Consider the following 25,372-nt stretch of genomic DNA (forward strand, 5'->3'; position numbering starts at 1 on the left):
ATGAGACTGATTCGTCTTTAAATATAGATCCTAAATAATCCCGGTCATAGATTACTCGAAAGGGACATCGAGATAACCGAATAGATTGATGTGCTGTGCATCCGTCCATATGATGGATATAGTTAATCTCATAGCTGCTCGTGTGAGGACACTAGGGATACAGTACAAGTGCTCATTGGAGAATAAGTTTACTAATTGATCCGCTTACGGAATGCTGGATGATTGATAATGCCTTATTGTCAAACAAAGATTTCGTAGTTCCAATAGTGTATATGGTCCTTAGACTTAAGATACCAAGGATGTCTTGTATGAGTATTACATTCTTTGATACTAGACTTATATGTCTGGAAGTTTCATCTTTAGCACAGTCGGTTATTGGGAGTGATAGCTAACCTTACGAGGACTATTGAGTGTCGATAGAGGATCATCCACTGTCGGTGTCATGAAAGGAATATCTCATGTATTCTTGCTCAAACAAATCCTTGATCAGGGTCATTCGAATTAAGAGAAAAATAGTTCTCTAAGAGAATCCGATTGGAGCAAGACTCGAGTAGAAATTATATAAGTTTGACAGCACTATGCCCGGTATACGATCTCTGGAATATTAGATGGATGAGGGACTATAGGTACACGGTAACTGAGGATAGACAGGTCCGATGGATTGGATTCTCTTATATTATCTAGGGACTACAATGTAGTGGCATAGTACATCCACAATCGATGAGTTGAGTGAATTATTACGATGATAATAATTCACTAAGTCAGAAGGAGTTCTAACAGGTATGACTCACGGCCAGCTCGATATTGGGCCTAAAGGGTCACACACATATGGTAGGCATTGCGATAAGTAGAGGTTCAGATATGAGATATCCGCTAGAGCCTCTATCTTATTAGATATTCAATAAGCTTCTAAATTATTGGATCCTCTGGATGAGATCCAATAAGAGCCCATGAGAGATTATTGGATAGAGATCCACTAATATATGAGGCTTGGGTAGTTGGATGAAGATCCAATACTCAATATGACATAATATATTATGGTTAAGTTGGCAGCGGATCTCTATAAATAGGAGGGAATCAATGGTTCATGGGCGAGAGCTTTTTAGTTGTCTCTTCTAGTCTCCTCCCCTTCTCCTCCTCAAAGCAAGCATGAAGTTTTGAGGAGCATCATTGCAGCCCTGTTGTGTGGATCACCACTAGAGAGGAGGGCACATTCAAGGATATATGATCCTAGGTAACACAATCTTTAATATACATAGTTTTATATTTTTATGAATTTTTTTTGTGATTTTATGTTCTTCTGCTGCTACGCATATGCAACGTCGCTTCCCAATATTTTTCAACAAAAATTTACTTTAAAACTAATAAAAGAAATTTGACTTCTTGATATTAGTTGAGACATTCTAAGTTAAATATATATAGTCATCTATTATTGAGTTAGTTGAATATCAACTTGAATTAACAACTTAGATGTTAAGAAGTATCCTAATAATATGCAAATATGATCTCTTCATATTTATAGCATGTGAATTTAAATTACTCAAATTTATAAAATAAAAATATTATCGAAGGCATCAATCATTATATCCGTGGCACTTTCGTCAAATGTCCATGATGAATTCATGACACTTTGATGTAGACTTGGCTATAAAAATAAAGAAATTATTAGAAACACTCTAGACATGTATCGATCCTACCCCCAATAGACGTGTAGCATGTTAGGAACAACCGGAAACTCTATTTGTAGTCATCCAAGCCAAACTCTCATCTCTCTGGGTGCTAAAGTTATCCCTCTAAATCATCAACCTCATCGGAGGGTTCCTATGCTTTCGTTTCTACAATGAGCAAGACATGATAAATATATTCACCTTGGTTCATAAAAGAGTAGCATTAAACATCTTCCCATGAAGATTTTTAACCCCTCACAGAGACCATGACTACTATGCCTCCTTCGATTCAGCTACCCAACCTTTTTATTAAGCTAATGTTTTGTAGAATTCTTTTCGAAATCATTGTCTGCATTAAAAATATGTTGAAGGCGCATGTCGCTAGAGCTTCAAGTGATAGGGGAAGATATGCTTGCATCTGTATAATATTTTATTACTCCCTTTCCCTACCTTACGAAATGTAAGTTAAAACAGGAGATACTAATTTTTTCTAAGCCATAACTCATGAAATTATACTCAACTTATATTTTGCATATGATATTGTGGGGCACAATATCAGTATAGTCGGAGTAAGCTGTTATTGTGGGGCACAATAAAGATGAGAAGTCGGGCGAGCTTCAAATCAAAGTCCAAAGAAGGACCTATTACAATAATCACACCACACACAATGGCTATACTCCTTCAACCCATCCTAATAAGGCCTCCACTCTTGCTTCTGATATAGATTTTATGAATGAAGCTTTAACGATGGCCCAGGAGTCTCAAATTTAATCTCACTCAATGGCATCGAAGCTTTAGCGCACTCAAACTCGATCAGACTAGCTCATCTCCCTCATTAATGTAGTTATACCCATAGCTATTGACCTTCGAGGTGGAAGGTAGGATGGGCAGCGGGTATCTCCTCGTAAAGGTGCTCGCTGAGGTCATTTGCTGGCATATGCTCTTGCGATATCGGGCCCTCATTCTAGCATCAAAAAATATTATGATTCTTTATGTCGTGACTCAGGAAGGGGCACAACTTGGTTCAGTCCCGATTGTGTAAGGTCACCCACGGGATTTCTCTAAATGAAGGCTTTAAGGAGAAAGGGCGGAGAGCGGTAATCGTCTTCTCTTATGGTGTTCTCTTAGTGAATTCACGAGAGGTTTCTGGTCTCGAGTCCCTGCATAATAGGTCAATGTCAGAGAGGGGAGTTCTGGCTTGATCCCTCCGAAGCTTAAATCAGATTTTTGTGGATAGTAAATCTTGTCCCCTAGCATTTACTTGGGGCGATTTTTATTCCTTATTGGCATCCGTTGATATTTTCGGTGGGCGGTTTGTCTGTTCTGGGGCCATCCTCTCGAGCCTATGCTTTACAGGGTCATATTCTTGTTGGCTGGCCTTACTTAATTCTTGTTGGCATGGATTTATAGTGCATTGTTTCGGACTTGAGATGTGGTGTCATTTCTAAGTTAAGCTACGTGGTGATCTAAGGTGGTTGCCAGCTAGATGGAGTAGCACCACGTGTGATTTAAGGTGGTTGCTAGTTGGACGGTGCGAAAATATACTCTATCACGTCTGTATGAATTTTTGTTAATCTAATGTATTTTTTTTATTTAAAAAAATTTCATGTTGGAGTGGAGCATACAATAGAAACAATTGGGCTTAATGGGCCGTGGCCCAATTGACTATATTATAAAATGACTTTTTGAATTAGTAACAACTAAAAAAAAGAGAATAGTACAATAAACATGATGAGGATCCTTCTAAACCATTTAGGCTTAGAGAGTTCATCCGTGAGCATCATGTATGTACGTCATTTGATGTATTAAAAATATCTTTCAAATCTTGTTTTAAAAAATTACTCTGCACATAAGTAACTCAATCATATCTCTTCCAAAATGTAATGAGTGTAATTTTTAGATGGATGTCGCCCTACTCATCCACTTATTAAGGTAGTGGCGAGATAAATGCATTCATATGTTCATGTCAACTTTAATGCACACCAGAATCCAACCAAAAAAGGACGCTAATTCGCGTCTGGTTGCAGTGCTTGCAGTCAGGTTCTCCTCGTTTGTCCTAAAGAGGATGAAGAGGGAGAGCGAGAGAGAGAGAGAGAGAGAGAGAGAGAGGGACCAAATCTGTACCAAGAACACACCTGATCATCGTCTTCTTTGCAGCGTTTGTTTCAGGTCCTTTATTCTATCTTCTATCAGGCATGTGGTTTTCTTCCTCCTCTTTTGTACCGCGACAACCTTTCCTCGCCGGTCACTTTACTCTCTGGGTGGGTGCCGCTGCTTTTCTTGCCGTTGGGCGAAGGTGTTTCAACCACGTACCTATTTGTTCCATTACTGCTCCACAGATGGGACATGGTTGATGGAGATCGCACTGCCCATTTCCAACAAGAATTGAAAGCACAGCTTGCCGACCTAATCTTTTTCTGAGGAAGGATTTAGTGCACGTTCCTTGTCTCGGATCAGTCCAATTGCCAGGTTGAACTATCATCTCTCTCTCTCTCTCTCTCTCTCTCTCTCTCTCTCTCTCACTCATACACACACCCCACCCCCCCTATAAAAGCAGAAGCAAGGCAAAGCACTGCCTCTCTCTCCCTCTCCTTCTAAATTCGTCTCCCTGCATAAGTCCTCGTATACTCGGTTCAACTACATCAAGTAATGGGACTTCTCCACCCTATCGACAGTCAGAGACCATTCCATCTTCTCCTCTTGGTGCTCATCCTCTTGAGTTCATCTCATGTCAAGCTTTTGGTCGAAGGTAAGCTTGTTCCGACTTGGTTCTCAGCTTCTACATTCAAGGTTTGAAAGTTTTCGGTGCCTCGGTTGCAGGTAGATCGGTGTTCAGGCTTCTCGAGTATGCAGATGTAAGTCTTCACGGCGAGAACTCATTTCATCTCTACACCTGGTAACATGGCAGTGCTGTATATATGGTGATGCAGGGGAGAGGAGAGGAGAAGCTGATGGTGAGAGCTTTGATTGGATCGAGACCGCCAATCTGTGAGAGGAGGTGCATGACCTGCGGCCAGTGTGAAGCAGTCCAAGTGCCAGTAATCCCACAAGAGAGGAATCCAACTCGGCGATTCTGGGGTATAGCCACTTTGAGGGGCGATTACAGCTCCAACTACAAGCCCCTCAGCTGGAAATGCAAATGTGGGAACAGGATATTTAATCCATGACCCATTGAACCCAGTCAACGCCAGATTGAATTGTGGATAATACTCCTCTTCTGTTTCTTCTTTATGGATCTCCTTCTTGCCATTTGTTTATCCTCCAGGCTTTGCTCAATCAACCTTTCTAAGTTTTGGCTATCGGACATCATCATGTACTTACTACATTTGACATAAAATACTTCCATGTTTGGCCTCTGGTTGTGCTGGTGTTGAAGACGGGACACAAAGGAAGCTGCTCCCTTGGCACATCATGCAGAGATTTTGCGCTGCCGCTGGACGCCATTCCACCTCCATGAAACATCACGTCCACTAATCAGTATCCAGCTGAAGTATCTGATCTGATCTGACCTGATCTCAAGGTATATATTGCAAGCAAATGATTGATGAGGGCAAGATTCTGCCATCTAGTTTCTCTGCTCTTCCGAGTTCATCCTGGATTTTATGCTCTCTCTTGTTTCGATCTGTTGTTGGGTTGGCTGCTGTGTCCTACGCCGAGTTGTATCTGCTACAGCAAGCACATGATGTATACCGTCACAATATTCTCTGTTCATGATCTACTGCATGTTGGCCTCATCCAACTCTTACTCGAATCAGCTAAAAAACAGGGGTCTGCAAATAGAGAGACTTTGATGATAAAGCAAGTCAGAAAGTTTAATCCTTAAGAGATGAAATAAAATAAAGTTGGTATCAGCTCACACATTCCGTTTTCTGCTTGAGATCATGTGCTGATTCATATGTGGAGTACATCACTAGCATAAATTTAGATGAGCCTGTTGCAAATGCACGCATGTTGTGTGGTAGAGAAAGAAGATACCTGCACATCCAATGGCTAAACTCTTCTGAGCTCCTTACCATCAAGAATCTGCAGCAGAAGTTTTAAAGATCTGTTAAGACATACCCAATATAGTGAACGCATTAAAATCATTACAATTTAAGATCCGAGTACAGCAAACAACTGTCAATATTCAATTTATTTTTCTAAAATTCTCACTTATATCGCTAAACTAGCATTGTTGATCAGATCACTGGTCCAAAAACCTAAAAAGATATTGTTTGGCAAACAATAATACTCTCCTTGATCATTGACAATATTAGTAGCCCATCTGATGAATAGTTACAGAACTCAATAACAGCCAATACTCTAATTAATGACGACTATTATACAGAAAACACAGCTTACTGCTACATACAAACATAATGGGTTTCTTTAGAGACTGATGTAAACAGAAGTTATCTCAAACAATGATCCACATACAAAGAGTAAATAAAATGTAGTCCGAGAAAGTAGATCGAAGTTTCATTAAACTGTAAACATCAAATTTACGTCTTCACAGGCTTCATTTTTCTGATGACCATCAGTTGAAGCCATCAATCATTTGCCAGCCTCATATTGTGACATATTTTCTTTTTGCAGGTCCACAATATTTTTGACCAAAGAAAAGGAAGAAAATGGATGTGCTAGTCTTAGTTCAATGCAGAAAAACAGGATCCAGTTACTACTTTCCAGAGAGGTCCATGTGACTACTACAGCTGGTGTTCAGACCTTCTTTGCATCATAGAGATTACCTGCTATAATTTTCATTAATATATACACATGTTAGATAAAATCATAACATAGACCTTTTATGAGAATTCAATTGTAAAGATAAGAAAATAGCAGAATCTTAAAAGGAACTAAACTCCAAATGAATGTTCAGATAAAATGGTGGGCTATGTCATGTGTACCTTCATCAATTATAGCACAGCTACCATGAACTTCATAACCAGTACTAGTAGAAAGATGTGCAAGATTTTTAGCACATTATAGAAAAACACTTGTAAAACTGTAATGCGACAACAGGCATAGGCCCAAAACCAACATTTTTGGTTTCAAGGATGCAATACTGATTTAAAATCAATCTGACGGAAATAATATAAGAAAAGCTGCTAACACAGTAATTTGCAATACGATGCCAAAATAATTGCTTTCATGTCATTCCACTTACACTTCATCTTTGACTACAAATGTGGCAGATAGCTGGTCAGCTAGATATGATAACGAACCAGCAATAAAGCTTCCCATCATAGCTTTCAGGTTGTGTGTCTCAATCCAACCCCACAATATTCATGTAATCTGTACTATTGCAGAGACAAGCTAAAAGTTCAACAAGGGCTCCACAGACTCAAAAGAAAGCATGTGTCCACAAGCCTAATTAGAATGATTCAGTGCTCCTGCCAAATTCCATAAAACAAGGTACAAACTGAACACAAAAGTGATTATGGATCTGAATTATTGTTGGGATAATAAGCCAATGTGACTTGCATCTGTAGGAAAGGTATTGCTTATAAATAAAGCATCATTAGCTATTTCAATCCATAACTCCTAAAAATTTGACTTTATGTTCAGTTTCTCCACTCTGTTCTTATCAAGACTAAGAATCACCAAGATCTAGAATCAACATTGGCATTTATTCAATTCTTTTTTCTTAAGGAGCAACATTTAGTTTCACATTGTTCATCATATGCAGTGGAAAACTAAACATTTCAAATGACATATTTTAACCAACAGAGTGCATCAGACAGCAATGAATTTTATCTTTATGCAGGCACAAGGATCCTTCAAGTTGTAAAATGACTTCTCATCCAAAATTATGAAAAGATGTATCTAAATTTGAATCAACAATCTGCTTCCCAGATACTGATGCAAGGTATATCACTTCATATCATCCCAACTGACAAACATCCCCCTTCTTCCTTTTCTCTCCAAATACAAAAACCAAAAGGAGGTGCAATATGGTTTAGAAAGAAAAATTAGAAGCTTGTTATTACAAAGCTCACATGTATTAGATGAACGCTGGCACCAAATATGTAAACCCCACCTGAAATACCACACTTTATTAAAAGCAGAAACAGCCAATGATTGGCAAGTTAGCTAAATCAATCTGAGATGTGAAAATCTTAGTAGATGAGAACTTATGTTTCATCTCGATTCTTGATTTCTACTATAAATATATTGTCTTAGCTTACTGTCCTTCCAGCAGTTTCAGCACCGAATAGGACATCAAATATGTCCTAGAATTTTCGGTGAATAAACAGTTAGGCCATATCTTGCTAACCTACATGGCCCCCATCTATCTTAATTTAACAATTCAGAGCAGCTTAAGAAGTGGAATATGTTTTTTTTAATTTTTTATTCACGATTAGAAGCCTGAACTTGCGGTTTCAAACAGAATTCCAATGACCCTTATAAACTTTGAAGTAAAATAATAGTTGAATTGTAATTATAGAGAAAAAAACAGAATGTATATGTATGTGCAAGAATTAAGTATGAGATGTACATATTGAAATAATATTTCATCACAAACTTATCTAAAGCAGAAACAAGTAGAGCTGAAAGCATAAACAAGTTCAATTATCAGAGTTTTCCTCAACAGAAGACTGATTGGAAAAAAAAAATCACTAAAAAATGTGCCTGGAGTACAACAATTGAGCTTTAAACTCTAAAACATCATACCTTTCAAGGTTCAAAGACCTCTGACCATGCCTTAGAAGCCATAAGGATTTCACTTTCATGTCCTGGCTACCCACAAAGATGCAATGTGACTTCTTTAGTGGGTAGGACACTACTAGAAATTCAACAAAATATGAAGTAAAAGCATTTTGATAGCAGAAACATATAATAAACACAAAAGTTTCTGTGAAATAATTAACATCAGTTTACAAATCAATCAGCAACATTAGCATACAAATCAATCAGCAAAAACCAGGGGCAAGAGCCTTCAATAGAACATTTGTGTGATGGTCAAGATGATCATTATATAGCTTCAACCCAAAATATTTACACCATAAATGCACCAAAACAAGTTGGTAACGGATCCATCCAACAGGGATGTTACTAGGAACCCTATAATTTTTACAAAAAGACAGAGAAGCAGAACTATGAAGCTTCAGCATACTTACTGGAACCCTTACCATATGAAGCCGACAATATAACTGAAATAGTCATCAAACAATGTGAGTAAATGATATGTTCTCTGTGTTGATGCTCAATTTCATGGGCATTGGTGGGCTGGTAGCTAAAATGTTTTTGCTAAAAAAGTAAGATGTTGGTCATTTTGAAGCAAAAAACAAGCTGCAGATATGTTGCTATTATTTTGTCAAAGAAATATGCACATCCACTTGAAATGATGACCAAAAGGAAACCAGTTTTGCTGTCTTCATCCATAAATCCGCAAGTCTATTTGCAGGTCCATTCAAAAAAACAGAAACATATACTTGCTAATAAGAAGCACAAGTGTGTTTTTAAAAATACTCTTCCATTAACATTTGGATCTCATCTGGACAACACAGTGTTGGGAATGTATGGCATTAAACAAAAATTGCATCAAAGCAGATGTAGAGCAATTTAAGGAAGCAAAACTAGTAAGAAACACCAGTCTACTAAGGTATATCTTTTACATTCCAACAAAAAAAAAACCCTTTTGCCTTCACACACAAACATTATTCTGCAGCTTCATCTTCTATGTTCTTTACATCAATTTGGACATCAGGTAAGGTCGATAAATCGATACGTGCATCCCTTTCTTCATCAATGACCATTCTATGCGAAGAACCAGCTGAGTCTCCCTCAACTGCATCTCCATTTTCATTGACAGCAAGAGAAACAGTTGAGAGTTCCTCCAAGTTATCTTGCCCAATGTTTGTGTTGGACTTCTTAGGTTGTTCCTCCACCACACTTTTCAAGTTGGAGTTATCCTCTTCTGGACTTCCCAATCCAGTTGTTATATTTTGATCATCATTTGAGCTTCTTATAAGAGTTCCATTCTCGAGCAACAGAGTGTGAGTTTTTCCTTCAGCTGCATTGTCAGCAACGTCTATTGGTGAATCAGTTTGAAGCTTCACTTGATGGTAAGATGCACTTTCTATCGTAGAGTTGGCCTGCAGCCTTGTTTGATTGTCAGCAGAAGAAAGCTCTTGCACAATTCTTTCAGCAGCAGCAGCAGCACTATTTATGGTGAGGCTATTATTCTGAATGGTATCATTGCTTATGGCAACTACAAGAGCAACACTCATATTATTATGGTCGTTGAGACCATCATCCTTTCTGCTAGTAGTATGTATTGTCTCTACTTCCATTTCATCATTCTTCAGTTGCTCCTCGTCCACACTGTCATTTTTATCTTCTGTTCCAGTCACTTGGTTTTCTCGATGCACAGCACTGGAAGCATCATCTCTTTTATAACTTTCTTCATGAGCCTCCTGGGAAGAACTTTCCTCATGCTCTCGGCCATCCAGGAACTCTGCTTCATCAACTTGGTCTTCCTTGTTTTCTTCATTCATGGAATCTTCCCCATCCTCAGTTTCCTCATCTCCTCTCTCTTGATCATCCTGCTCATCGACTTGCTCATTATCTTCCTCATCGATCCCATCATCTCCAACCCCTTTTGCTTCTTCATCCTCCATCACTCGTTGAGCGTCCCGATCTTCATCCTCTTCAATTTCATCATTTTCTTCTTCCTTGTTATGGATCTTATCCCCAGAGATCATCATCTTGTCGCGAGGGAGGTCCTTCCTACCAAGGTCTATAAAACCCGGCTGGCTGTCCTCTACATTGTTCAAAATCCTCGGATTCTGTTCATCCAGTGCCTTTTTCTTGTCATAAGAATGCTTAAGCTGATAAAGCAACCAGAAGCAGACAGCAGCCAAGAGGCAAATCTGAAGAACATTTGTCAATCTTAAACCTTTGTTCCTCTGGTTCCTACTAGATGCCTGCCTCATCATGATGACTATCTCCAAAGACAGCTCCTTGAAATCGTACAGGTTGTCCAATTTCAGGATTGCCCAAACCACAAAGAGATATATATACTATAGTACCTGAGGACACCCCACTGTATCTGCACCTAGATAACCCAAAGAAAAATCAAGAAAATAAAAATCAACTAGGTCAATATTTCTGCTGCGTCTCGAGCTGATTAATATAGATGAGCATAAAAAATCGACGACTCCGTCAACATGATGCGGGTAATTTTGGGAAACCCCTAACAAGAGCAAGAAACATGACTCCTTTATTTCGCTTACAAAAGGAATACCCTAATCGCTCAGAGAATGACCTGTGGTTCACTTCAAAAGGCAAAATAAAAGGGAAAATAAACCAAGATTCCAGGAGACAAAAGAACAACAGAAGGGAAAATAAGTAGAAGCCCATCCCTCTTTCACGAGCATCCACCACCTCAAAATCCAATCCCAAACACAGTTTCATACATTAAGAAGAGGAGGGGGGAAAGGCTTCTTTTCCGTCTGCAAAAACAAATTTGCTCTCCCAAAATTCCAAGAAGAAGCTACCAAGAATGATGTGTGAACAAAAAGGAACAAATCAACAGAGGAAGCATCTCGATCAAGGCTGCAGTAAAATCTGAGAAGCAGATGAGATTGGAAGCTACCTTACCCGGAGGGGGATGCTCCTTTTCCCTTACTGTGGTTGCTTCGCGGATGCAGGGAGCGAGAGAGGCATGGTGAAGGGCGGAGGAGGGAGGAAGGAGGGCGGTCTTCTATCAGCACACATGGACACAGAGAGAGGGAGAGAAGACATCGTCGGACTAAAACTATTCCGCGTTCAAACACATTGCCATCGAATCAGACCCGATCGCTACTTATAAAGAAGAGTGGGGTCCACATGGGACCCTTTTTCAGCTTCCGGTTATAATATAGGAAGTTTCTAGATTTTGTATATGGAAAAGAAAATCTGATGCATTTTATTTTAATACAAAATACAAATTAATAAATCTGATATGAGAGTAAAAAAAAAAATCATGTATTAAGATCAAATTTTAAAAATAATAAATTTTATTTTAAGAATATATAAAAATAAAAATAAATTAAATTATGTCTCATTATCAATTAATATTGATTAAAAATTATAAGAATTTTGCGTCTGGACTCGCTGTTGGCTTTAGACCAGATCATGTGTAGGTGACATTGCCACTCACAACATGAGTTGGGTGAATTGGCACTTGAAGAAATATAAATGGATGATGAGGTGATCCAAGTGGATTGGGTTAAAAGTGGAGACCATCAGCCAAACATTTTGTCAAGCTCTGTTACCAAAGCAGAGAGAAACTATATTATATGGATTGCGTACCCCTAATTCCACAGTATAAAGAAGCATTGCACCACTGCAGCACAGGCAAGAGAAGAAGAAAAAGAAAACACACAAGACTCGTCTCAGGCGCCCACCACTTCACTACTCTGTCATCACCATCACACAAGTTTGCTTTAGTTTCTGGCAAGAAAAGGATCATCCCACCCAATGTATACAACTAGTGTATGAAATCATAGTTACCCACATCGCATCATAAACCAGAGAAAACATTAGAGGTAAGACTTCATCATCAACATCAAGAGACAGCAAGCAAACAAAGGAGCTCAAATGCAGGAGCACTTACAGTTTTATACTCGATTGATCTTGCTTTTCCACTGCATTCACGCAAAGGGACATCACAACAGGACACAAGATCATGGCACAGGCTGCAGGTTACTCTCTCTCTCTCTCTCTCTCTCTCTCTCTCTCTCTCTCGCGCTCTCTAATGTACTACTAGACTTCTAGCATAAAAAAACACATCTAGAAGACTCAATAAATGTAAGCAGAGCCGCAGCAGCAGATGAGAAACAAAACACACAAGTGCTTGGGAAACACTTCCCGCTTGTACAAAGAGAGGAAGAAATAAGGAGATGATGGCTATGTTGGGGACCTGTCAACGCGACGAGTCTGGCGCGCTCAGCTCCTTCCGGAGATTGTGGGAGAAGAGGCGGCAGGCGTCCATGCTCAGGTCGACGGCGGCACCGAGCGCCACGAAGGCGGCGGCGTCCTCGCTGCATCCCACGTGCTGCACGCCTACCTCCACCGTCGGGCGTCCGCTCCGCCTCTCGCCGGAAACCGTCGAGGACATCACGAACCCGCGGTAGCTCGAGCAGGGCCACAGCGCGTAGCCCAAGTCGCCGCCAACCCTGGGGCTGCACCCCGGCGAGACCGACCGGCTGACGGGGGTGCCGGATACTTCGATTAGGTCGATGGTAAACTGGCCGCCCTTGGCTGCGCTGAGGGTGGACTCGGCGAGGGTGACGCCGGCACCCATGGCGGCCTCGGGGAGGAGTTCGAAACGGTAACCGAGGCCATCACCGGAGCCGGCGCCGCCGCGCTCGCGCCAGGCCTCGAGGCGCCCCCACGGCTTCCATGTGCCTTCCCCGGGCCGGAGCACCAGCCATGCGCCGGGATTGGAGCGGCTCACCCGGTCGGTACCAGAGGAGGGGACGAAGGGGGTCACCATGGAGGCAAGGGCCACCGGCGATCCGGAGAGATCATGGACCGTCACCGACCACCCCTTCCGCTCTTTCACCGGCCGCTCCCGCTCCGATCCGAACGATGTAAGCCAACTCCTCGAGTTCCCTGGCTCCGAAAGCACCGATCTGCAACAGACAAAAAAAAAGCTCAATTTTTTGTTCTCCGATCATATGGAATACGTTCCATCAATCGAACAAATACCCATCTTTCTCCTAAAATTACAAAGATTTGGTTCAAAATCATCAAGGATAGGAAGAATATAACAGATCAAATGCTAATTATCCTCCAAATGGTAATGCACCAAGAATAGAACTAAATTCCAGCGCTGACGAAGAAACACTGGGAAAAAGTCAAGGGGATAAGAATAGAAGGGGGCTGAGGACAAACCTAGTGCTCAATTTGCCGTCGCCGGCAATGCGGCAGCTGAACTTGCAAGTGAATACTGGCTGTCTCATATTGCCCTGCACCTGGAACACCTGAGGGCTGCACTCCGGTTCACCGTCGAACTCGAACACGAACCGAGGATCCTGCTCTGCCTTCACCGTCAGATACAAGTGCGCCTCCGAGGACGATGGCGAGGAAGAGGTGCCTTTCGCAAGCCTGAATTTATTCTTGCCAAGGGAGACCCATCCGCTATGGAACGCCACAGGCTTGCCCGCTCCGCTCTCCGCCAAGGCCCCCTTCAGGTCCAGCGGCATCGTGACCTTACCCAGGAGCCGCCCAGAGCTCACCCCACATGTTCTGCCCCTCCTGCCGGTGTAAACGGAGACCTTAAGCCTGGCGCAGCCGCCATGGGAGGCGAAGAAGGACGGCTTGCCCGCGATCCGGGCGAGGTCGTCCTTGGAAAGGTGGAACCGGGCGGCGACGGAGGCATCCGAGGTGGGGGTGGCGGGGGGTTCGTCGTGGGGGACGAGGGGGACGGCGAGGGTCTGGCGGGGAAACTTGTCGAGGCGGATCTTGGCGAAGCAAGGGGCGGCGGAAGGGTGGACGCCGGCCCCGGCGGGCGGCGCTGCCACAGCTACCTTCAACGCCAGGTTACCGACGACGACCCGAACGAACGGGCACGGATCCATCTGACACTAATCCAACCCGATCTTGATCCTCCTCTCGGTAATGTCGCCGTGTATGGGAGTGGAAAGACGAGGTTAAAGAGGAGAGGGAGAGGAGGGGTGGCGGTGATGAGGGGGGATGGACTCGGAAGCAGGAAAGCTTAAAAGGCAAGGTGTGAGAGAAAGAACAGACGACAGGCTGGCGAAATGGTTTCCATGGCAGATAGTACGGTACTGGGCAACAAAAAGAACTGATTTTTATCATAAAAATAGGATAATTGAAAAGAAAAAAAAATTATTATTATTTTTATTAATGTTAATACCTTTTTCAGAAAAAGAAAAAAAATTACCTTCTCACTTGTTAAAAGAGTTATTATTATTATTATTTTTGGCGATACATTGGTGCGATGGACACTTGGGTGGAGAATAACTAGATTTTTTAAAAAAATAAATAAAAAAAAAGAAATTGGAGGACAGCTGTGGACAGGTTGTCCTCGGAACTGAGACAATTTGGAATCCGAAGTCGACGCCGTCGTGGCCTCCCCCCTCACGCCGCTTGTGTACTAATTGGAGTAGTGGTTCTCATCCCCGCCGGCCTTGATTTAGACCTTAACAACAGCTTCAACAACGACACGTCTCTCACCCTCAGCGACCCGCGCCCGGAATCCGATCTGCTGTCTCAGCTCCGTCAGGGTTCCCCAGGAGCCAGCACAAGTGTCGTGGGCCCCACATGAATTCGAATCCTGCTGAGAGTGGACCCGCCTTGCAGATTGGATCTGCGAGCGAGTCGGATCGGGTCATCGGCGCGGGTCGAGGAGGCTCCGATTGGGTTAGTCGTGCGGTGTAGAACGTAGCGGATTCGGGTGGCGGGGCCAAATGGAGCCTACCCGATTCGATCCGCGTGGGAACAAGGCACGACGGGACCCACGGGTGGCCGGGCACATGCGCATTCGATGCGGATGCGCTTTTTCGCGTACGGCCCCGTACATCGACAACAAATGACGACTTTTATCGCCCACAGAGACGATGAGCACGAATCATAAAGCGGCGCAAGTCCATGATCGAACTCCGTTGATCGGTACAGTCGATAACTCCTCCTCCTTTATAACTACCGATTACTGTCTTCTTTAATGTAAATAGTAACAGTGCCATAGCTATACAAACAGTCGAGCTTATTACTACTATTTATGGTATTTCAGTATAATAATCTAAACTGTTTCCATTTAATAATATGTCGGTATACGTACACATATTCTCAGTTACAAACCAAGTGGGTTTATTATTATTATTATTATTATCTTTTTGCTTTCTTTTTTCGGTGGTGGTCAGTCCATAATGAGTCGGTCAATATTTTTGGACAAAAAACTTTCATTAAATCTCAATTTTTTCTTAAATTAAATCAATTCGTATCGATGAACTGATTCGCGTCAACACAAAGACGAGTAGAAGAAGGGTAGATGAACAATAATGAAAGAATAATATATGAGAATATGTAATAATAATAATAATAATAATAATAATAATAATAAAGTGTGGCGATAAAAAAAGAAAGAATATGAGAAGATCAAATCCAGTTTACTGTTTCAATTTGATAAAAAAAATCTAAAAGATTGATGTATTTGAAAATCAATTAGTGGAGATTTTTCTAGATACATTGCCCAAATATTTTCTTAATACTTTTATGCAAAAATAATAATTTTTATTTTTTTGGATAAAAATTTTATGAAAATATTTTATTAATAATTTATAAGGGTAGGTATTAGGGCACGCTAATCTTCTCAAACCATTATCTTTAAGCAACAAGCGTAATGAAACAAAATAGATCAATGCATGCATTTCATTTTGTTGTAATAATTGAGCCTGATTGGTAGGTGCCGTCAATCGGGCAGGAAATGGATCGATTTGGGCCTCTTTTGATTCAACATAAATGATCCATAAGGGATTAGGACCTTATAAAATTTTGATTTCTTTTTGTGGGGGTTGATTCGATGATCATTTTTGAGGTTTCAGCATTAATTCATACTCTGGATGTTGAATCGGAGCTAATCGATGTCCATCAAGTAGTGAAAATGAGTTCGAGTTAGATATTCTATAAGATTGCGTTAGAGGCTTACTCAACAAAACCTGCTTAAGTTAATTTAGATACAGAGAATTCATCCGACTGTCTAATATGTATAAACACAATTATGTTCATAGAGAATGTACTTGGAGTATTTTATATTATAGTTTTGGATCAAGGTCATGATTAAATGTCCGAAATAACTACGTACTTCGTCTAACTATAAATGAGATCATGGGATTATGCGTTAAATCTGAGAATCATAAAGTAATTAAGTTATCAATGATTTATCTACGAGGGGTTGGCAATCCTTCGAGTGGCTTCAACCCCATATCAATTGGCTTTCCGACACCAAATTAACTCTAATTTCTTAATCAATTAAATACATCTAATTAATAAATTACGTCAAGCAATCGCACATAGTTCAAGGTTATTACCATTTTACCAACCAACTTAGTCTAAATTAATCAAAGTTAACTGTTGATGAACTTCGTGACGGATGGGCTAGCACGACTTGGCCCACGGATCGATGTTGGAAGTTCACGATCGAGGAGGAAGTGCCAAAATCGACTATATTAAGATGTCAGGATGCTGATGTCGTCTAGGGAAAGATGTCATCTAGGGAAAGGCATCTCTCGGTCGGGACCGAGCTAACACCGTCTTCCGGAGGTGGTCGAACTCCTGCACAAAAGGCCCTCGTCGGGGGATTTTCGACTTTGGCCCCTGGAGGATTAAGTTAGTAGTTGCCTTTTTTTGCTCCCCTGGCTAGATGCTGGTCAGGGGCTTTTATACTACTGTGCGAGGATCAATTGTATATGAATTTAACACAATGATTGATCCTCAAGTGGCGAGGCAGTATCGTCGTATGATCGTCGCTTGGAACGATGTCATACGATGTTGTAAGGAACTACTCCGTCATGCTAATTTGGTATGAGTGTGATGCGCCGCGAGTTATGATATAGATTTCGTCGACAATTGTTTGAGACAGATACGACATCAAACAACTAACCTTTTATATATATATATATATATAAAAAATTGAATGTGATGATTCGTTATAACATGGTAATGAATTAATATGTACATTAAAATTATTTTCGACGTCAAAGAGATTAGTATGTAGATGAATGGACACTTGGAGGTACCATTTAACTTGTTTTGTCCATGTGTTCAACGAGATTATTATGCAATTTGCTCAATGGATAATTTATCAATCAGTATATTTTATTTTATGTTATCGAGTGAAGTCCAATTGTTTTCTTTGAAAAAAAAAAAGAAAGAAAGTTGAGACGTCTCTCTGCTACAGGCATTTATTAATTTGTCAGGAAAAAAGTCAATGGGAACAGTGTGAGTCACCAAAGTAGTCTGACAGTGAGACAAGGAAGAGGACACTTCACATGGCCTGTGTCCTGTTGCCATTGACAGCACCTCTGTCGTGGCATGTGCATGGGGTTGGATCAAACCGGGGATCTCGAGGGGTCGCAGCAGCAGCTCATCATCATCATCATTGCGGTGCCTGGGAAAAGCTGTAGACTTGGAGTAAAAGTTTGTTTCTCATTTACATTCAACTATAAATCGAGTATCAGAGCCAATCCATATGGACGGTGAAGTCAAGACAGTTTAAACCTCATACTGGCATCAATGGAATCCATTGCCGCGGAGTCGAAACACTGGTTCATCAGGGTGTGATCATTAGCCCGCATTGTTTTGACAACAGGTGTGGGTGACACTTGCAAGCGTGGAGGTCGTTGGTCAACCCTGGGGCAGAAACGATGGCCTCTCCTGCCGGTGCACGGCTTCACCGATCGTGTCTCACTTGTGGCCACGAGAGAAGAGATGATGAAGTGGTGGTGGGCTTTCTTTTCTGATGATGAACACAGGCTGACAGGAACTCGCTACCGCTCCATGAGTCAGTAACGAAAAGCTGCCGTCTGCTGTTACTATGGAGAAATCAAATCTACCCACTGATTACTGCTCTCATGGGAGGCAGCAGCAGGCACAGCAGCACATCATCATGGTCAAAATAAAGAGTTTTATTTACTGTCTGGTAGATGCAGGAAGAATCCAATGTCCACAAGTATCTTATCTGAGTTGTGATTGCTGCCAAACTATGGACACTTGCTATAATATAATTCTATAGCGATGACAAGGCTCAACAGAGGTCAATTCACTTTTGCAGGCAACTCTCCTGTCCGAAACCTTCTGAATGCAAACTTTTATTTCTTTTCAACAAAAACAAGCTGCATATCCCAATTATTTGGGTTGGCATGAAATGGATCTTCCCTGCCAAATCTGTAGGACACAGATATTAAGTTACAATTAAGAGAGATTGTTTGGTTTCTATGTCTCAGTGAATCTCCATCATCCATTTCAGGTGAGAGAGCTCTCCAAGTACTTGTAATGGATGGGGGATTCATTCACCATTAGATAGATAGATAGATAGATCTCCAGGGTCTTCAGCTATAAGAGGGCAGCACCTAATCCTTGAGATTGAGCTCAGAACAGAGGAGGAGGATCCCAATCCAAACCTGGAAAACATGACCAAGCATCTGGAAAACATCAACCGGACACCCAGTACAAGGGTTTCGCTGTCCTTGTTTCAGCCTGTCAAATCAGATAGCAACAGGCGAGCCGATGATGGTATCTTTGGTTCTACTGGATTGCTTTTATGGCCCTGCAGAGAAGAGGACTCGAGCACATTTAATTCAAAATTTCATGTCTGGGGAATCTCTTCTCTCTCCAGTAACTGCACTCTCTCCTTTGCTGACTACCTCATTCAAGTTTCACTGGTGGAGTTCAGACAGTGAGCGGCAAGCAGGAAAGTAACACGACAACATTGGATCATATACAAGGCAAAATAACTCACCAATTCAGCTGTACATGCATTGCAACAACCTAAATAACCTTTCTTATAGCTACAGATCAAGCAATTGAAAGCCAAGGAAACGAGACTCGTGAAGCAAACCTCAAACTTCTGGTGCATTACATGCTAAGGAGATCTGATGGGAGTGAATCTGAAGCTGGTTGCTGTTGCTGCTCTCTAGTTTCGTGGATGATATATCGCGGCGCCGATACATCACCTCTGGGAGTGGGAGTGTCTCCTCCCTGCTTTGGTGGTGGTTTTGGGAGCTCCGTTAGGATTTGAACAACTTCCCTCATCGTAGGCCGCTCGACGCTGTGCTCCTCCACGCAGAGCATTGCGACACAAAACACATGCATCACCTCGTGGAGGGGAACCGTCGGAAGCCTCGGGTCCAAGATCTTGGTCACCTCTCCCTTCTTCAAGCCTGTCACCTCTCTAACCCATTGAACAATGTCAACCCCATCGCCAAATTCACCAACGGGCTTCCTCCCCGTAACCAGTTCCAGAAGCACCACTCCGAAGCTGTAAACATCGCTCTTCTCATCCACCTTAAGGGTGTAAGCATACTCTGTGTGCCAAAGTGTGACATAAAGAATAATTACCATTAACGTAGATGTAGGAGACTGCAAATTGAGCTGAAATATCTCATTGTCAGCAACTCATTTCTTGGATGCCAACTCCGTTCTACTAAGACAACGGAGGCCAAGTAGCACAATAGAAGGAACGGAACTACGACAGGAAAAGGTGGTAGAAAAGAGAATTCATTGCAAGTTATTCCTTATGTTTAATATCTAAGCGGTTCCATGAACTCTGTAGAAGTAGTCTTATGAGGCAGAGAGTTTGAAGCGTGACAAAGCTTTAACCAGAAAACTACTGTAGGAAAGATTGGAAAGCCACAAACAAGTTTATCTGTTGTCAATTATAGATCACAATAAATTTTACCAGGAAAAGAAATCTTAGCTCGATAAAAAAAATATAAAAGCAATCTATTGATCATTAGATCAGAGAAAGGAAGATCACCTGGAGCTATGTAACCATAAGAACCGGCAATAGCAGACATGCATTCGGAGGTGCCCGAGTCCTGCAAGAACCTGGCCAGTCCAAAATCAGCCACATGAGCTTCAAAGTTGGAATCCAAGAGAATATTGTTGGACTTGACATCCCGGTGGAGGATCAATGGCGAGCAATCATGATGGAGGTAGCAGAGACCCTTGGCTGCCTCCACCGCAATCTTATACCTTGTGTCCCAATGCAAATGCCCACCCTTCTTCCCATGGAGAACCTCCCCAAGGCTCCCATTAGGCATGTACTCATAGACCAGGAAATTGGTCTCGTGGTTCGAGCAAAAGCCCAGCAGCCTTACAATGTTCCGGTGACGGATCCTCCCCAGAGTCTGTATCTCCGCATTGAACCCATGGTCGTGCGACAATCCTCCTCGACTCATCGCAGGGAGCCTCTTCACCGCAACCTGTTCACCATTGGGCATGACACCCTTGTAAACTATCCCAGCCCCTCCTTTGCCTATGATGTTTTCCTCCTTCAAACAGTTCAACACATCATCGCAAGTGAATTCAAGCCGCTGGAACGCGGTGAGCTTCCACGCACGAGCCTCGCTCGCTTTCTTCAAAGATCGGGCCTTGAAGAGGGCGGCGATGGCAAAAGCAGCAGAACAGAGAAGAAGGCCAATGACAAGCAGAAGCTTGGAGGAGGCTGAGAGGGAGCCTTTGGCGCCAGTCGAATGTCCTGCATTGGAGATGCCAGGTCGGCATAGCCCGAGATAAGCGCCACAGAGGTCCGGGTTGCCGACGAAGGAAGTGGCGTTGAAGTAGCTAAACTGGCCGGTGCCTGGGACGACGCCGGAGAGGTTGTTGTAAGAGAAGTCCACCTGCGTCAGGCTCTGCATTGTGGAGATGGCCGCCGGGATTTGGCCCTCGAGATGATTCCTCGACAGATTGAGGTAATTCAAGATGCGCATCGCCGCAATCTCTTCGGGAATGTCGCCAGACAGTTCGTTCCTGCTAAGATCGACAAAAGTCAGCAGCTTGCACTTGCTGATCTCGGGAGCGATTGGGCCGGCAAACCGGTTGCCACTGAAGTCCAGCTTCGAGAGCTGCTGCAACCTCCCGACCTCCGGTGGGATACCGCCGGTGAACGAGTTCTGGTTCAGCAGCAGCTTCTGAAGGCCGAAAAAGTTGGCGATGGACGGCGGCAGAGGGCTGGTGAGCCGGTTGTTGGACAGACAAATCTGCCCAAGATTTGGAGATATTGGGGAACGCCCAGTATCCGGGAAGCCGCCGGTGAGGAGATTGTCCTGGAGCTCAACCTGAGACAGATTGGGCAAGCTAAAGAGGCCTCTCGGAATGCTTCCGTTGAGGTAGTTCTCCGCCATTCTGATGCGGCTCAAGGATTTGCAGCGGCCAAGGGACTCCGGTATCGGGCCGAAGAGGAAGTTCCCCAGCGCGATCAAAGTTTGGAGCTTGTTGCCGTAGCAGAGATCCGGGGGAAGCGATCCGGTGAGCTTGTTCGACGAAAGGTCTAGGGACTGAAGGCGGCCGTTCTTGCCGAGCCGGCGAGGGACACTCCCGGTGAAGTTGTTCTCCCATAGCTGGAGCACCTCGAGCTCGGGGAGATCGCCGACGAACTCCGGGATGGCGCCGAAGAGCTTGTTGCGGAAGAGGTTGAGAAGGGTGAGGTTTCCGAGGTCAGCAAAGCTCGGCGGGATCTCTCCGGTGAGGGCATTGTTAGAGAGGTCCATCGACTTGAGGCTCCTGAGGCGGCCGAGCTCCAGCGGGATCTCGCCGACGAGGCCGTTCACCTGGAGGAAGAGGGAGTCGAGGATCCGGAGGTTTCCGATCTCGGGCGGGATGCGGCCGGAGAGGCCGCAGTTGGCGACGTCCAGGCGCAGCAGGGTGGACAGGTTGCCGATCTCCGGCGGAAGACCGCCCTCGTAGCTGTTGTAGTAGCCGATGTACAACTCACGGAGCGAGGAGAGGTTGCCGATCTCCGGCGGGATTGGTCCGCCGAGCTCGTTGCCGGAGACGGCGAGGTACTCGAGGAACTGCCAGCGGCCGTACTCCGAGGGGATGGAGCCGGAGAAGAAGTTGCCACCGAGGTGAAGGTGGCGGAGCTGGTGAAGCGCCGCCACCTCGCGGGGGAGGGGCCCGGTGAGATTGTTGTTGTAGAGGTCGAGGACACGGAGATCAGCGAGGCCGGCGAGGGCGGGGGGGAAGGAGCCATCGAAGAGGTTGTTGGAGAGGTTGAGGTGGCGGAGGACGGTGAGGAGGGCCAGAGCCGGGGGGATGGGGCCGGAGAGGGAGTTTTCGGCGGCCGAGAGGCGGAGGAGGGAGCGGAGGCTGCCGAAGGCGGGGGAGAGGGGACCGGAGAGGTTGCGCCCGGAGAGGTCGAGCTCCACGACAGCGGCGCGGTCGCAGGTGACGCCGGACCAGGCGCAGTGGTCGGTGGCGGGGTCCCAGGCGGTAAGGGCGGCGCCGGGGTCGGAGAGTTGGGACTTGATGGAGAGTAGGGCATGGTGCTCCTCGGCGTAGACGGCACCGGCGGCCGCCGCCGCCGCGGATGGGCGGAAGAGGAAGACGAAGAGGAGGTGGGAGAGCAGTAATAGCATCTCTGTGTGGTCGTGAAACTACTACAGCTGACTCTCTGAGTGGCGCGTGAACTAATTTGGCTCTTCTTCTTCGTCTCACACTCGAACACTCACTCGGTCTTCGAGAGAGAGAGAAAGACGATGTGGGCGTACACCACCGACCTTCACATTTACACACACACACACATGCGTTGAGTTTGAAATATCAAAATCGACGCATAGTACTGTCGACTGTCGATGCCAGCCGTTTTCATTTATGAAACGTCTATTTTTCTAAAAGAAAAGTCCAAAATTTTAATTATTTGTATTAAAAAAAATCAGCCAGACAGAATTTTAAATCCTCGATCTTTAATAAATAAATTTATTATATCATTAATATTTTCAGATAAAAAAAATTATGAAATAAAAATTCAAATCCTAAGGCTTTAACAAGTAAATTTAGCAAATTAGATCTTGAATCATCAATCTTCCTCAAATGACTATATATATATATATAAAAATATTTTTTAATTTTTCTCAAGGTATCCTCATTTTTATTTTTATCAAATAATATCTTTCAATTTAAGAAATACCCGAACATTCCCTAAAAAAATTATTCCATATCACCTTGTTCTCATCATCTCATAGCTTTCGCTATTCACCATTCCTCGTCCATCATCATGAGAGAGGAGAAAAAAAAAAAAAAACATATGATAAGAATAAAGAGGGAAGGAGGAAGGTGGATTTAATGGAATGCTATAATATCGCAAAGGTAAATCTATCGATCACGAAGAAATGAACACAAATGTGAGATGATGAATAGTATGGTTATGGGGATAGCAGTGCAATAGTATTATAGATGGGGGACTTTCATGAACTCACTGATCCCTTGCTCTCATACAGAGGGGGCACATAGTCATGAAAAGAGTTGAGAAGATGGAGAGCATAGAGACAAACTCCAAGCATCGAGATAAAGCTAAAGGATAGATGCCAAAGAACTTTGCAAAACCGATATCGATGAGCTTCTCATTAAGATAACCGAAATGAGAGACTTCAGGTCGATGTAGGAATGCTCAACCAAGAACATTGTAAATAATATGTGGTGCTATTTCTTTTCTACTTATAGGAGTTGGCGACAAAAATGATATAAAAGATTGTATAATCCCATAGGTGACCAAAACTATCAAATAATTAATCAAGATTGAGGTGAAATTTTACTTTCTTCAAGTAAAACTTATTATATTCTAGAAGTTTAATGGCAAAAAGGAGCCGAATTGTAGTATCTAATTCAATGCAATGAGTACAAACACTTCGAGTACTTCATAAATATGAGCAAAGAGTAAGTAAAGACTAATAATCAGCTTGATGTATGAAGTACAATCCTTGAGGAGGTGGGCGAAGTCAAATAACATTTACTTTCTCAACCCTTAAAGAGAATGAATAAAATTGAGCATTCCTCGGTTCTCTTATTTATCCAATGGAGAAGTTTTAAACATGTTCAAAGGTTATTCGAAGAAACTTAGTGGAAAATAATAGTTGTTACATCCTTACGAATGGTTATTGATTCTACCGAGAGTAGATTGTGTATTTTATTTTCCAACTTAATGTCAATCAAAAGTAGAAATAATACAAACCTACTTGGAGTCGACAATTAAGTAGAAGAGAAATCGATTGGTAACTTTTTCATAAAAAGACCTTAGAACTTCAAAGTCTATGAGTTGATGCCTGTTAAACTCTAATAGGTATCCACTCAGTTCAAGCAGCGCAAGACATTTGAGAGATTGACATACAACAATGGTCTTTTTTCTTCATAAGAGATTTGTAAAAACCAACAAAGATTAACACAACTTGATCGACCCCACATTAAATTCAAAGTTATTTGTGAGGTGAAGTAGCATCGGTGAACAAAGTTTGACTATTCAACTATTACGACTGAGAGCAGTTGAGAGCCAAGAAGCATATTGCAACCGGAGTAGAAGATTGAATATTTAACAAAGGTGAGAAGATGTAGCATCCGTAAAGGCTTCGACTAAGATGTCGAAAAAATAAGTGAGGGAGAATGTCATAGATAAATCTATACAAAGAGTATTCGATGTAATGTTTACGTATATTTGTGTCTTTCAATTTTGCTCATTCCTTACACAACATGTAGAGGACTTGTAGTAGGCTTAGTAATCCTATTTTGGTTAGATTTTGTGATCGTCATAGTCTTGTAAATACATTATATACAGTCATCGCGTAGAGATAAAACTGCCCAAAAATAAGCCATTTTGGCAACCATTTGAGGGATTTTCTAATACCACAAAGTAGTGTCGAATGTCAACCAACATAACACCCATGAGCTACCCATATGACATATGATTGCATGAGACTTTGGGATAATGTCTAGGGTTGGTTTACTATCTTATTCTACGACAGTGTTATATGAGTACTTGTCGAGATTTTTAGTTCTAGTAGATCACTTTGGACCCTTATTAACGTGACAGTTCAGAACTTATAAAGTTTATATTTGTGATTTATATTATCTATCAAGTATTTGTTGAAATATCTACGAGATTTCGAGTTAATCAATTTCTCTAATATGTCTTATTTTTTGTAAGTTCTTAAGGGATTATAAGAGGTTTCGGAGAGACTGACCTCTTACGAATGAATATACAAGGGTATTATACGAGTTAG

At 42.6% G+C, this 25,372-nt stretch overlaps 4 protein-coding genes across 5 annotated transcripts; 1 reads left to right on the top strand and 3 right to left on the bottom strand.

The window, feature by feature from the left end:
* The first annotated feature begins 3,726 nt into the window (after window positions 1-3,726).
* LOC135616057 (EPIDERMAL PATTERNING FACTOR-like protein 2) lies at window positions 3,727-5,027 on the top strand. Its single transcript, XM_065115222.1, has 3 exons — window positions 3,727-4,416; window positions 4,488-4,522; window positions 4,598-5,027. The coding sequence occupies exons 1-3, from the start codon at window positions 4,317-4,319 to the stop codon at window positions 4,832-4,834; spliced, it is 372 nt and encodes a 123-aa protein (XP_064971294.1). The 5' UTR covers window positions 3,727-4,316; the 3' UTR covers window positions 4,835-5,027.
* A 4,159-nt stretch (window positions 5,028-9,186) lies between these two features.
* Window positions 9,187-11,416, bottom strand: LOC135616487 (uncharacterized). 2 transcript variants are annotated; one of them, XM_065115724.1, is made up of 2 exons: window positions 11,253-11,416; window positions 9,187-10,707 (listed from the first exon to the last, which is right to left on the bottom strand). In XM_065115724.1, the coding sequence occupies exon 2, from the start codon at window positions 10,586-10,588 to the stop codon at window positions 9,308-9,310; it is 1,281 nt and encodes a 426-aa protein (XP_064971796.1). In that variant the 5' UTR covers window positions 10,589-10,707; window positions 11,253-11,416; the 3' UTR covers window positions 9,187-9,307. The 2 variants fall into 2 exon arrangements, with proteins under 2 accessions (XP_064971796.1, XP_064971795.1); XM_065115723.1 differs by having other exon boundaries at window positions 11,248-11,416.
* An 808-nt stretch (window positions 11,417-12,224) lies between these two features.
* On the bottom strand, window positions 12,225-14,384 carry LOC103990981 (uncharacterized). Its single transcript, XM_009410307.3, has 2 exons — window positions 13,533-14,384; window positions 12,225-13,270 (listed from the first exon to the last, which is right to left on the bottom strand). Exons 1-2 carry the CDS (start codon window positions 14,216-14,218, stop codon window positions 12,559-12,561), a joined length of 1,398 nt encoding a protein of 465 aa, XP_009408582.2. The 5' UTR covers window positions 14,219-14,384; the 3' UTR covers window positions 12,225-12,558.
* Window positions 14,385-19,099: 4,715 nt separating this feature from the next.
* On the bottom strand, window positions 19,100-22,874 carry LOC135616488 (leucine-rich repeat receptor-like serine/threonine-protein kinase BAM1). The gene is made up of 2 exons (XM_065115727.1): window positions 20,137-22,874; window positions 19,100-19,684 (listed from the first exon to the last, which is right to left on the bottom strand). Exons 1-2 carry the CDS (start codon window positions 22,736-22,738, stop codon window positions 19,236-19,238), a joined length of 3,051 nt encoding a protein of 1,016 aa, XP_064971799.1. The 5' UTR covers window positions 22,739-22,874; the 3' UTR covers window positions 19,100-19,235.
* Window positions 22,875-25,372: the final 2,498 nt, after the last annotated feature.

This window comes from Musa acuminata, chromosome BXJ2-7, assembly GCF_036884655.1.
Source record: "Musa acuminata AAA Group cultivar baxijiao chromosome BXJ2-7, Cavendish_Baxijiao_AAA, whole genome shotgun sequence".
Classification (NCBI taxonomy): Eukaryota; Viridiplantae; Streptophyta; class Magnoliopsida; order Zingiberales; family Musaceae; genus Musa; species Musa acuminata.

What these genes read in the sequence shown, in the direction of transcription:
- LOC135616057 (XM_065115222.1), top strand. Translation starts at nt 4,317, where the DNA reads ATGGGACTTCTCCACCCTATCGACAGTCAGAGACCATTCCATCTTCTC. An exon ending in TGTCAAGCTTTTGGTCGAAG is followed by an intron (nt 4,417 to 4,487) that starts GTAAGCTTGTTC and finishes CCTCGGTTGCAG; the next exon opens with GTAGATCGGTGTTCAGGCTT. An exon ending in GGCTTCTCGAGTATGCAGAT is followed by an intron (nt 4,523 to 4,597) that starts GTAAGTCTTCAC and finishes ATGGTGATGCAG; the next exon opens with GGGAGAGGAGAGGAGAAGCT.
- LOC135616487 (XM_065115724.1), bottom strand. Translation starts at nt 10,588, where the DNA reads ATGATGAGGCAGGCATCTAGTAGGAACCAGAGGAACAAAGGTTTAAGA.
- LOC103990981 (XM_009410307.3), bottom strand. Translation starts at nt 14,218, where the DNA reads ATGGATCCGTGCCCGTTCGTTCGGGTCGTCGTCGGTAACCTGGCGTTG. An exon ending in GACGGCAAATTGAGCACTAG is followed by an intron (nt 13,271 to 13,532) that starts GTTTGTCCTCAG and finishes TGTCTGTTGCAG; the next exon opens with ATCGGTGCTTTCGGAGCCAG.
- LOC135616488 (XM_065115727.1), bottom strand. Translation starts at nt 22,738, where the DNA reads ATGCTATTACTGCTCTCCCACCTCCTCTTCGTCTTCCTCTTCCGCCCA. An exon ending in TTATGGTTACATAGCTCCAG is followed by an intron (nt 19,685 to 20,136) that starts GTGATCTTCCTT and finishes TTTGGCACACAG; the next exon opens with AGTATGCTTACACCCTTAAG.